Below are 13403 nucleotides of genomic sequence, written 5' to 3'. Positions count from 1 at the left end.
GGGGGCCTTGAGGCGGATGTCGCTTCTCCTAATCAGCCCCATTATGGGCTGCCTGATTGCAATCAGTCCCCCCCCCCGCCCCCAAAAATAAAAGTCTCCAGCAGAACGGATGAGGGGCAGCGTTCATTCAGTCGGTTGCTGTAAGATTTATTCAGGGTTTAGTGTAGCGCAGCGCAGGCAGATTTGCCTGTTTTAAAGGCACGAATAGAGAAAACTGGCAGCCTAACCAGAATCCCCTGCTCTGCACCCACACGAGGACGAGCGCGCGCACACACACACACGCATGCGCGCACACACGCGCGCGCGCACGGCCCTACGCCGTCTCGTACACCCGTGAGACGAGCGTCTCTCGGCGCCCTTCGCACGACGCTCCTGCGGCGTGGCTACATTAGCAGATTCAAAAATAGCCCTGGGATCGATCCGGCTTCCTGTTTCTGCCCAGGCCTCGGTGCTTCACCTTGGCTCTCCCTCCCCCTCGCACGTATGTGACCCTGACGCTAGGAAAGAAAAGAAAAAAGAAAAAAAAGGGGGGGGGGGGGGAGGGCGGGGCGGGGTGACCAGGCAGGATTGCGTTACGTGTGACCGAGAGGCCGGCGCAACTAAATCGGGATGAGCCAATGTTCCGTCCCGGCTGACCTTGAAGTTTCCAGTTGCGACCAAAACGAGGATGGCTGCTATGTTACTGCGCACCGACGGATGAGATGAATTTAGCAGAGCTTACATGACTAAAATGTGGATAGAACAGTAAAAACAAAAGATTTCTCCTCATATTGCTTTATGTATGTTTGTTGTTTTTTTTGCTGTAGAGAGTAGTTTGTGTTGTAGTGTATGCATAAACCGCATATCATACTGACACTGAACAAATTGACATGTAGGCTACTGACATTGCGCAAACTTCAGATCAACGTATACAAAGTATACAACGCATCCAGCGCCCTGGAGCCTTTAGGCCGACAGACAGACAGACAAAGTGCCATTGTGTTTCTCCGTCCTCGGAAGATGACTGTGACGGAGCTGGAACATTGTGTACAGCTAAAACAAAGCAGCTCCAGTATTCAGAGAAGACGCCACCGTTATATTTCAGGACATCCTGAGTGTTGTACAAATACTACACTACAGTGATCCTCCAACCATCACGCCCACCTCAGTTCTCTGTTCTCCTAAAACAGCAGGGAGATACAAAACAATGGGCAAATCAATGGAAATGGCCTCCACTGCAAGACACTAGTTTATGCCAGAGCTTATTGACATGCAAGCCTGATGTCTCTCGGCCAGACCACTCCAGAACAGAACGCACACTCATTAACCATCAAAGGGTGAGACGCAGCTCTGTGCCATCAATGAGACTGCCTCGAAGGCCGAGCGGTTCCGCCATTTTGTCTATGTGGGTCCCAAACAGATCAGTTCTGCTGCTAGACCACATCAGCTCTCTAGATCAGCTCTGCTTCTAGACTAGATCAGCTCTGCTCCTAGACTAGATCAGCTCTCTAGATCAGCTCTGCTCCTAGACTAGATCAGCTCTCTAGATCAGCTCTGCTCCTAGACAAGAACAGCTCTGACCCTAGACTACATCAGCTCTGCTTCTAGACAAGATCAGCTCTGATCCTAGGTCACAGTGGGTCTAGTCTGAATACAGACCCTAGCCGGTCTCTCGGAGAAGGGGTTTGCGCTGTCCATGGTGTTAAAGAAATCAGGACCCTGGACAGCAGACGAGTGGCGAGGGGAGCCGCTGACCCAGACCCAGGCTGGCCGGTGAAACAAGGAGACATCACATGGGAACAGCACTGTAGAAACAACAGGTCCCTCTGCACAGGCTGCTGAGGGGTCAGTCGACGAACAGCCTTCCTGGGGCCGGCTCAGTACCGCTCTCTGTCCACATGCATGATCAGCTGTGGCCATTTTCATTCTTTAAATACAGACGGTCCGCCTCCTGCCTTCCAAGATTTAAACCTGTGTTGCTCTATGGGAGGGGTGTCTTCAAACTGTTATATGGCCGAGACCTACAGGCAGCCATTGTAAAAGAGACCTGGCCTGTAAAAGAGACGCGGTCTCAGAGTATGTTCTTCCCTGTCTAAATAAAGGCTTCTATCTACGGTGTCATTATGCAGTGCATTCATGGCAATCAGTCGTGCTTTATACAACCACTTTAAAACGTGTGAATGATGTGTTAGCTTGAAGGGTTGTTGATGAAACTGAGCACAACGCTAGGGTCCTTTTCAGCACAATGCAGAGGAAACCAGATGACACACAATAACCTAATTGAAAGCGACACGAAAAATGTATTTATATTCCAAAGGTAATCAAATTGAATGTAGGACAATGGCGCACACAGTACTATCGGAACATGACTCACACAAATAGGGAGGAAGTGATGCAGATAACACAGAGAGCCGTTGGGAAACGTAGTCCCAGCCCTGAAGCGTAGTCCTAGCCCGGTAGCGTAGTCCCAGCCTTGAAACGTAGTCCTAGGCCTGAAAGGCTTGTGACAGAATATAACTTCCTCTCCTTTGTGTCCACAAAGCATATTTAGGTCGGCCTACTTCTTTGCATAGATGACTGCATCTAGACATGTAAAGTGAACTAGCTGTGTGCACATCCAACTTGTACTTTAGGGCAGGCGCAGGATGAAAAAATAAAATCTATAAGAGGGAAAGGATATTTGCACGCCGGATTATAGCTCCCAACAATTTATTGTAGCAACCTATCAACCCCCACTGGGTCTTCTTCAGGCAAAATCAGCCATCCTGCCTGAAGGAGACCCTGGAGAAACATTGCTCGAATAAAATGTTGGGCGCTATCCCAACATGTAGATATCATTTTCCCTCTTGTAACTGCATGGACATACCTCGCTGACCCAAGAAAAGGTGCAGCGCTAAATTGGAATGAGGAACAATGCTTATCTATTTAATATCTAATGTATTGTGTGTGTGTGTGTGTGTGTGTGTGTGTGTGTGTGTGTGTGTGTGTGTATGTGGATGTGTGTGTACTATTCATAGGCTGGATGTCTATCAAACCGTGTATTTGCTTTTCTCCCACTCAAACACACATCAATCCAAAACATAGTAGATTATAGCAGAGACTGGAAGGTTCCCTGACTCATCACCGACGCGGCGCGTGGCGGTGCCTATCCCGGCTGGGGAGGGGACACTGCCTCAGGACGGGTCTGCGTTCTCTGGCCGGACCTTCTGGGAAAACGCAACCGTCTCCACCACCTTCCACAGTCAGGATGGGGCGTGTAATTTAAGTACCATGATTTATAGTCCCTGAGCAGATGTCAGGCTTTACACAGTACAGTCACACCGAATCAAATTAGACCTTGTCGCGCTTTCACTCTGCCATTCATTATTGAGGCCAGCGAAGCCGACGCATGCACATAAAACACACTTCTTGTTCGTAAATTCACCAAAGGAGACTCCTGATGGGAATCCTCTTCGTTTAAATCGATTTCATTCAAATGCGTAAGCGTACGGAAGACCGTTCGCAAATATGCGACTAAAATAACCTGTGGGGTAAGTTCATCTGGCATTACAGATGTAGACAGTGGGGCTGAGCTGGTTTTAGCTAAAGATTAGCATGACCAGTAGCCTAGGCTAGCGGCAGCGGCGGACGCACCTCGGCCTCCTACGGGAATATTAGGGACCCGCAAAACGGTGTGTTCAAATCCGCTGGGAGGAAACGCAAACCATCCACCGCGCCCGTGGCGCTGCGCAATCTCTGGCGTGTGAGTGATCTTTGAAGCCCATCGCGATGGAGGATCCTGCCTCGCCGAGGCTATTTATAGCTCCGTAATGCATCAGAGAGGTCACACCTTCCCCTCTGTGCCAGCCAACATCTGCCTCTCCAGCACACACACGCACACACGCACACGCACACACACACACACACACACACACACACACACACACACACACACACACACACACACACACATGCCGCCCTGATCCAACATGGACGACGCGGACAACTAATAGAGTGCGGCTGGGAATCTTACTCAACACAGTCCCTCAGAAAAACCCATTTCGCTGAGTATTTATAAGGATAATCTTTTTTAGTTGCACCCCTCTACACACACACACACGCACACACACACACACACACACACACGCACACACACACACACACACACACACACACACACACACACATTCAGAAAAAGCAGACTGGATGCAAGGTAGTCTAAAACTCCCTACTCAGCAGTACAGCAATGCGTTTCCACACGGTAACAGGAGGGAGACTTTTAAAAGTAACATTTGCTCCTCTCCAAATACATGTTAATGTATAAAATAAATGTATTGCACAGAATAATCATGTATATAGCCTAAGTGCTGGCTAATCTCATCTAGCAGGGCCAGCGTATTCAAAAGCAGCCAGGCAGTTCATCAGATGAACAATGAAAGAGAGCATGAGATAACAAGATAAGCCTGGCCAAGCAGCCATGCAGTGGAGAGAAGGGGCTAGCTAGCTTTACCCATGATGCTTCACTAATACAGTGTACTATCATCCTCTCCTTGTTTCTTAAAACGATATACAACCAATGTGTTTACCTGTACGACTACCTTAACCATGTACCGTTAGTGCCTCCTGTGCTTCACACGAAAGAAACCATAGCAACAAAAGGATTCTGACAGAAGTCAAGAGGTCAGTCTGACGGAACGGGGGCAGGCCATCAGGGACATGAACAGGCGCGGTGCGCTTTTACAACAACATGAAACCCACGTTTATTCAGAAACAAAAATGTTACTGCTACAGTATAATCCACTAACATCTAATGTCAAGATTGATAATTACTTGAACGTTAATCCCTAATCCATGGTAGTACAATCATTTCCCTTGCCCCATTCTGTTTTAGTTGTTTTTATAACTTCAGGAGTAGAATATATCTAGCAGTATGGTAGCAGTATGGTATCTTATCTTCAGGATATATCAGTTCTCTTCAGGAGCAGTCTACTGTAGATATATCTAGCAGTATGGTAGCTTTTCAGGAGTACATTACATTTCATTACAGTCATTTAGAAGACGCTTTTATCCAAAGCTAAACCAAAGATAAACAAGATAAACTCATGGGTCAGTCTCTAAATGCTGCGCTCAAGAGACTGAAGACATTCTTCCAGATTTCTTCGCTAAAAGTGGGTGGAAACAATTAGAGAGATTGAAAAAAAAACAGCATTGCAGAACCAGTCCAACATCTTTAGGGCGGTCCTTCCTAGTGGGGCGGTGAATGTTTTGTTTTGATCGTCCACTCCAGTGTGTTTGGAGGACATCATTTTCCAGTAAGGTGAGTCCTTCACGCTGTTGGAGATGTAGGGAGTGGTTCTGATTGGTAGCATCGTTTTTGGTTGTTCTAAAGTTTTTCGACGAAGATGTCTCCGGAGTTTTTCGGCGGCGGAGATCTCGAAAGTCTGGCACCGCGAGACTAGATGAACGGTATCTTAGCAGTATGCTAGTAGCTTCTCCTCAGGAGTAGATACATCATCCAGCAGTACTGTATGCTACTTTCTCTTTTGGTGGGCCCCGCTAACAGACTCACGCTGTCTGTTCACATCGCTGTGTTTGGCAGACATGACCGCGTGTTAACTGACTTGGCAGCGAGGCTGACGGACAGGCATGATATGGGTGAGCAGTCGTCTCGGCAGGGGGCCGTTGGCATGTGCAACCAGCGGCAAACGTGCTGCTCTTCCCAGGAGGAAAAGTAGAGGAATGGTAAATCAAGAAAGAAGGGAAAAAGAAAAGAAAATGTAAATCTAGATATATAGGAAGTGACTATACGCTGTTTAGCCACCCTGTTGGTTTGACAAGGAGATCTGTGAGGCTTCAGGCAGTAAGACTAGGCATCCAACGACCTTGAGCTATGAGATAGATCACAACAGTTGGGCAGTGAGCCTAATTTTCACAATCTGTCAAAACGACGGTGTGTGACGGTGTGTGTGTGTTTGTGTGCATGTGGGGTGTGTGTGTGTGTGTGTGTGAATGTATATGTACATGTGTGTGTTCCCTTGTGCGTGTTTGTGTGTGTGTGTGTGTGTGTGTATGTGTGCGCCCTTGTGTGTGCGTGTGTGTGTGTGTGCCCTTGTGTGTGTGTGTGCGTGCGTGCGTGTGTGTGTGTGTGGGAATGTACGTGAATATGCTGTAAAATTACAGGCATTTGTCCCTGGGCTCTGTGCGTACGCTACGATCACTGAGACACCCTGTTGGCGAAGTCATCCGCCCATAATGCAAAGGGGGAGGGCCAGCAGCACTGTAGTCAGACAGTGTCAGCTCATCAACGCGGGTGAACATCGACCTGGTCCCTCTTTTAATGGTCGGGGTTAAAGTTAACATTGACCCTGTCCCCTTAAGCCGGCCCAGTCCCAGACTCAAAAGATCAATTGAAACGCGCCACGCAGCGACTGAGAACTGCAATACTCAATAACGGCGTCTTTAAACTGTGAGCCCAGAGACTCAGGCTGTCACAGGCTGTGACATTTTGCTCACAATTACGCACTTCTGCTGCTACCTATTTATAGACCGCCCACGTCGGGCAGTAAATCGAAAGTCACTTAAGATGTCCACATATAATCAAGAAAGCACTTGGCCCTGACGAGGTGAGACTGGGCTTGCTATAGATTCAGTGCAAGAGAACACTTCGCACATCTGTTTGGAAACGCAGGTGCGTAGGAGAGGGGGATGAATGGATCAAAATTAGCAAAAACATCCCACACACGGTGTCTATCTTGCGATTCAGATTTAATTGTGGTAGCGTTTCAGTGCTAGACCTTCATCAGATAAATAGGGTTTAACAATAATTTATTGTTGTAACATTTCAGTAATAGACCTTCAATTAATTAATTAGAATATAGTACTATTTTTTTTAGAATGAAGTACTTTCTATCTACTATAATAAAGTACTATTTATTTGAGAATAACATACTTTCTATCTACTGTATATATCTATGAGTTATTATCCTCTGTGATAAGCAGTTAATAAGGGATCACTTCCTCATTCCCTGGCTGTCACACTCAAATTTACACTCCTCACACACTGACCGGGCAATGCTAAAATTAAATGTGGTTTGGGAACTCTGTTGTCCCTATGGTTTCAACTGTACAGTCATACAAGCACACCACACACACGTCTATAAATAGTGGTGTTAATTGGATTGAGGGTTTATTGTGGATTAATGATGAAGCCTGTATGAGGTCTACTTTCACCCAGTGGCCTGCAAACAGAACAATATGGGTGTGTGAACAGCAGAGGTTAATGTGTGTTTAGAAAATTAAAGTTCTAAAAATGTCTATTTTGTATCTCAGAAGGTCCTTCGCCACCCATGAGGCTTGGACTATAAAATCAAAACTCCGGCGTGTTCATCCACTGTGACAGCAGCTCTAAATACCACACATCACCAACAGGGTGGGGTTCTCGGTCTGAATCCTAGGGTACAGGGTGGGGTTCTCGGTCTGAATCCTAGGGTACAGGGTGGGGTTCTCAGTCTGAATCCTAGGGTACAGGGTGGGGTTCTCGGTCTGAATCCTAGGGTACAGGGTGGGGTTCTCGGTCTGAATCCTAGGGTACAGGGTGAGGTTCTCGGTCTGAATCCTAGGGTACAGGGTGGGGTTCTCGGTCTGAATCCTAGGGTACAGGGTGGGGTTCTCGGTCTGAATCCTAGGGTACAGGGTGGGGTTCTCGGTCTGAATCCTAGGGTACAGGGTGAGGTTCTCGGTCTGAATCCTAGGGTACAGGGTGGGGTTCTCGGTCTGAATCCTAGGGTACAGGGTGGGGTTCTCGGTCTGAATCCTAGGGTACAGGGTGGGGTTCTCGGTCTGAATCCTAGGGTACAGGGTGGGGTTCTCAGTCTGAATCCCATGATACAGGGTGGGGTTCTCAGGGTACAGGGTGGGGTTCTCAGTCTGAATCTCAGGGTACAGGGTGGGGTTCTCAGTCTGAATCTCAGGGCACAGGGTGGGGTTCTCAGTCTGAATCCCACGGTACAGGGTGGGGTTCTCATAGCCTGGTATGGCCATCCCGATCTAGCGAGCTCACTGCTTCGCTCCGCAATATCGGTCTGGCATTCGCCCCATAGAGGGCGATTATGTGGGAGGGGGTACTTGCTTTGACAGACAAACACCTTCAGCCAATCAGTGTTCAGCAAACTTTTGCCAAATGCAGTCGGAAGAACGGCAAAAACGTCTTTTCCACTGAGAAACTCTGCTAGTGCGTACTCTTGTTCTTGTTTAAGTGATTAAGTCTATTTATGCAATAACTGCACTTATAGCTGCGTTTTTTCTTCTAATGTTAACGTAACCACTCGTTGCTTCGGGAGCTGCCATGTTTGTCTAGCGAGCGGCAGTGACACGAACAAATCAGGGGCTGCTTTCCACTGTGGTACGGAACAGCAGTTAAAACGCAGTCCCTGGGGCGCCCCGGTAGCTCACCGGGTAAGGTGTGCACCGTATGAAGGCTAGTCCTTCGCGCGGCGGACCCGGGTTCGATTCCCGGCTCGGGTCCTGTGCCGCATGTCCTCCCTTCTCTCTCTCCCACATTTCCTGTCTCTCTACACTGTCCTATAACATTAAAGCTGAAAAGCCCTAAAAAAAAAATTCTTTAAAACGCAGTCCCTGATTGGCCCGGTATTGTCTGGATTTTGGGATAATCCCTCTGGAGGAGGCGAAGGCCAGACCGTTCTGCGTTAGTGACACAGAATGTGAGCTCGCGAGAACGGGATGGTCGTACCAGGCTAGGGTTCTCAGGGTACAGGGTAGGGTTCTCTGTCTGAATCCCAGGGTACAGGGTGGGGTTCTCAGTCTGAATCCCAGAGTACAGGGTGGGGTTCTCAGGGTACAGGGTGGGGTTCTCATGGTACAGGGTGGGGTTCTCATGGTACAGGGTGGGGTTCTCATGGTACAGGGTGGGGTTCTCAGGGTACAGGGTGGGGTTCTCATGGTACAGGGTGGGGTTCTCAGGGTACAGGGTGGGGTTCTCATGGTACAGGGTGGGGTTCTCAGTAGCAGCATCAGCAGCATGTCATAGCAGAGGCTCAGACCACCAGTAGTGATGGAGACTGGAGAGGAAAACAGTATTTATTTACCCCCCCCACCCCTCCTCACTCCTCTTTTTCAAAGAGACCAGCATGCATTTCAGCTCAAGGTCACAGGAATCTCTTTTACACAGGCCCTCACATTACACTGGCCTTGTTTATAAGGTGGAGCCTAACTTCAGAGGATGAAATATGCTGTTCTCTTTTTACTTTCTAAAAATACAGTTATAAATATTCATAGGAACAAATATATTCTCCCTTGCTGAGTAGTGTTGGCAGCTCAGTGAATCCTAGAGACTCCAGGAAACTATTTGATCGCCTGCATCATATGGCCGCTAACACATATGTGCCCTGATCCTTATTTAGTTAAAGCTTTACAATACAGATTCCTGGACTCATATTTCCAAAACTCATTTTCATCTCATGTCACAAAGTAACCTAAATCCGTGAAGATAATCTCGACAAGCACATCAACTGGAACACCTTTACTTTGCCCTCCACCGTCATTGCTGCTGTAGGAGTGGTGAATGGAATACAAAGCGCTGTGGTGATTATGTGACTTTCTCATTCCTCGCACGTTGTGCTTTTTCATATATCGTGCAAATGGTCACAGAGACCATATATATGCCTGCCACATCTAAACTGTGCTCTCACTTTTCTTTATTCTAATAAATTCTTACTATAAATGTTTAAATACAACTGTAAAAATGTGAGCTACATGAAAAATTGATTCTTTTACCAATTTCAGAGCAGACCTTCCTCCGACGCTGTTTAATAAAATATGACTTGTGCAGATTTCCTCGATTTCCAGGGATTTAGTTGTCAAACTGGGACACAATTTGTAAAGATTAACCCAGAATCCCTCTTCAGGATAAGGTACAGGCAAGTTTTACCGCAGCGGCCCCGGTTCGATTCCAGCCCGGGACAGGTGCTGCATGTCACCCCACCCCCACCCCCCTACCCCCCCACCCCGCCCTCTCTCTCTCTCTCTCTCTCTCTCTCTCTCCCCCACAAACTTTCCTGTCAATCTTCACTGCCCAATAAAGCAGAAATGCCCTAAAAAAAAGGAAATGAAAAGATGATCCCAGAATGACACTGGTATTTTACTCTGTTCTATTAATCCCACCCTGGAATACTGTATGGAGCCGTGACTAACACAACCATTGGCAGTAATGTTACCTGGTGAACAGACCAGCCACACACAAATATCCACTCAATATCTATCATCTTGTCTTGGCTCCATCAATGGTATTTACAGGGGTGGAAATTCAATTTGAACGATCCGGCCTAGCACTCCGAGGCCAGGCATCTGTGATCTCACTTGTTTGTCATAAAACCAGTGTAGTAGTAGAGCAACTCCTTCTAAAGCACATTACTGTAGCATTCCACAGTTCACTAAGTGTGGCTGCACTTACAGTGAGCGAGCATCACTAGATCATCCTCACCAGCAGCTCTACAACACAACCGCGGCACTGAATATTACTAGGCTGCCCGTATGTCAAAGATATCTGAAGAAATTCTGAAAGACAGGAGACCAGAGAGACATAATGGATAAAACATAAATTAAGGACATTGGACGAGTCTGAACTACTGCACAACCACAAGCATCCAGACACCGTATTCATTTAGTCAGTTTAAAATAACAGTAGTAATAGTTCCAGCTGCTACAAATAACATAACAAATAAAAAGAAATATGACATTTAAAAAAACCTCTTGCCAACATATTACATTTTGTGAAAAGTGGTCTAGTTGGATAAAAGAATGCTCTATCAATCATTATGAAGCCACTATGTCTTGGTCCTGATGGAGTAGTCATCATTCAGTCATCTTGCATATAAAATGCTTGATTTTATTATCCTAAGATGAAGCACGGTTTGAAGGATTGAAGCAAATGCCTACACAGACAACATCTGATATCTGGGACAGTATAGACCATGGAAATGTAATGGTGTTTACATGGAATTGTTGTTGATGTGGGACAAGCCTTAAAGGGCATGTCTTTCTGTTGCCTGGCAACATCACGGGGGTCCAACTTTTCCCATGGTGCCTTGTCGCACATCTGTCTTCACAAACGGAACCAACCGCCAAAATCAAACGACCCTATTCCTTCAAACCAGATCACACAGCATCAAGAGTGAGGTTCCCCTCATATCTATGAGGCAGATATGGTGATGGAGACCTGAGAGAGAGAGAGAAAGAGAGAGAGAGAGGAAGAGAGAGTGAAAAATAGACTGACTCACCTTGGGTGGAACCTCAACCTCTACCACCTGGTTCTTGTTCATACACCCTTTGACGAAGCCCTCCACGTTGCTGTTGAACTTCATGAAGATCACGTAGGCGGCGTAGGCCGAGAGCAGTGAGATGCTCTCCCAGATGGTGATCTCGTTATCCAGGAAGAAGACGATGAGCATGACGAGGTCCAGGATGTAGAAGGAGACATCGCGGAAGAGCGGCCACCAGGTCAGGTTGAGGATCTCTTTGGAGAAGATGGCGCACATCCCGATGACGAACAGGATGTTGAAGACGGCGGAGCCCACGATGGTGCCGATGCCCACATTGCTGTGGGAGATGAACACGCCGATGACCGAGGTGAAGAGTTCCGGCGCCGAGCCCCCGGCCGCCATGAAGGTGGCACCCGCCACGTCGTCCGAGATCACGAGCTTCTCGGTGATGACCGTCAGCGCCGGCACGAAGAACTCGTCGCACACGATGGCCAGGGCGATGAACATGTAGAGCATGCCGAACATGTGGAGCACCACGGCGCCTCGCTGCCTCTCCGCCAGCGTGAACAGGTCCGCCGGGTAGTCCCCCTGGCTCGCGTTGCCGTCCGCCGAGGACCTCATAGCCACGGGCGCGTCGGCGGAGACGTTGGGGTCCCCCCCGCCCTGGGCGGCGAGCAGCGTCCTGTGGTGGGGGGAGGCGGCGCCCGGCTGGAGCAGGAGGCTCTCCCGGGGGAGCAGGAGCGGCGGCGGCGGCCGGGGGAGACCGCCCCCCCCGCCGCTGCCGCCGGAGGAGGAGCTCCAGGTCGATGCGCCGAAGGTGACGGAGACGGCGCTGATGGCCGCCAGGCTGAGGACCAGGCCCAGGATCCTCACGGGCCGCAGCTTCCTACGCAGGTGCTGGTGGCGGAGCCGCGGACAAGCGGCGCCCGGCGGGCGTCTGTGCTCCGCCGCGTCCGAGCAGGGCTGCTCCCAACCCATTGCGGCTGCTGATGTGTGTCCTCACTCTCAAAGGCTCAGTATGAAACGCTGTGGACAGGGTTTTATCAGAGACAATGCATTTTTGTTGTTGTTGTCTTTGTTCGCTTTTTTGCCTCAGGCTTCAAATGAGGTTAGAGAATTTGTGATCTTTTCCAGGGTCTGGCTTCCCGAATGGTGTCTTCATATTAGCCTCTAGTGCATTCATTGAAAAAAGAGAGAATGAGGGTTAGGCTATAGTTTACAGTACAACCCAAGGAAAACTTACACGATAAAAACATGCAAAAACTCTTCAGATGATTGGAGAACTTAGGCTTCTATTGAAGAAGATGTTTTTAATTCAATGGCAGTACCATAATATAGCCTATGATGTGAAACTAATCTTATATTGATAGCCTACCATGAATTGTATATTTACTAGGAAACTAGGCCTATTGACAGAATAATAGAATAAACTCGATATAACCTATATTATATGCATGCATATGTATCCACATAGAAATTGCATACAAATGAGGGAAAAATAATTTTGAATTCACCAAAACCCATAAATAAGGTCACTTCAGATACGATAGGCCTTATACCAGTCGAACTTCATTGGACACCTTGTGTAGCTGGGTGTCGTTGCAATCAGATCATCTGCGCAAGGACTCTCATCTTTACGCGTGCGCTTGTTGAAGTAATTATTCCTGCATTAATAACTTCTCATTTAACAACACTGTGTAGCCCGTCCGTTTCAATACCACCGAACTGCAGCGATGCAGTCCATTAAATGCGATGATTTCACAGAGAAATAACAAAGACTAATTGTGGATCAACACTATTCACAATCGCTACCCAAACCTCCGCGCATTAGGGTTTGATAAATCAGGATGTCCGGTATGTTCATGTGTTCTCACTAACCCGGAGCTCCCTCGACACGCGGCGCATCTGCCCTTCAGCGCAGCACCCTATCGGTTGTCATATGAGCAAAATAGCCTCTAGGTTATCTCTCCAAGGGACGTGTTGTTATCTCTTCCCAGTGATAATTGTTCAGAGTGTAGCGTAAAACGAATCTACCGGTGATTAGAAAGCGCCAGAACATTCTTACCTTAAAGAGAGGGGCGTGAGAGCGGCTCGCGCAGCAGCAGGTTGATGTTGGGTGTCCTCTCCTCCACTCCGGTGCCCTCTTGGTCTCATTGAGCAAATGTGGTG

General features: G+C 48.0%; 1 protein-coding gene across 1 annotated transcript in view; it reads right to left on the bottom strand.

Annotated features, from left to right (window-relative positions):
• Positions 1-12212, bottom strand: part of LOC311320246 (solute carrier family 24 member 2) — a gene marked incomplete at both ends in the record, with an annotated part of 47979 nt that extends 35767 nt beyond the window's left edge. The window contains one exon of the mRNA XM_084451979.1: positions 11253-12212. Within this exon, the coding sequence (XP_084308105.1) occupies positions 11253-12212 (960 nt within the window). The remainder of the gene's footprint in view (positions 1-11252) is intronic.
• Between the last annotated feature and the right edge of the window lie 1191 nt (positions 12213-13403).

The sequence above is a fragment of the Borostomias antarcticus genome (genome assembly GCF_949987555.1).
Source record: "Borostomias antarcticus genome assembly, chromosome: 17".
NCBI lineage: Eukaryota > Metazoa > Chordata > Actinopteri > Stomiiformes > Stomiidae > Borostomias > Borostomias antarcticus.
This window is presented reverse-complemented; position numbering and strand designations above follow the sequence as displayed.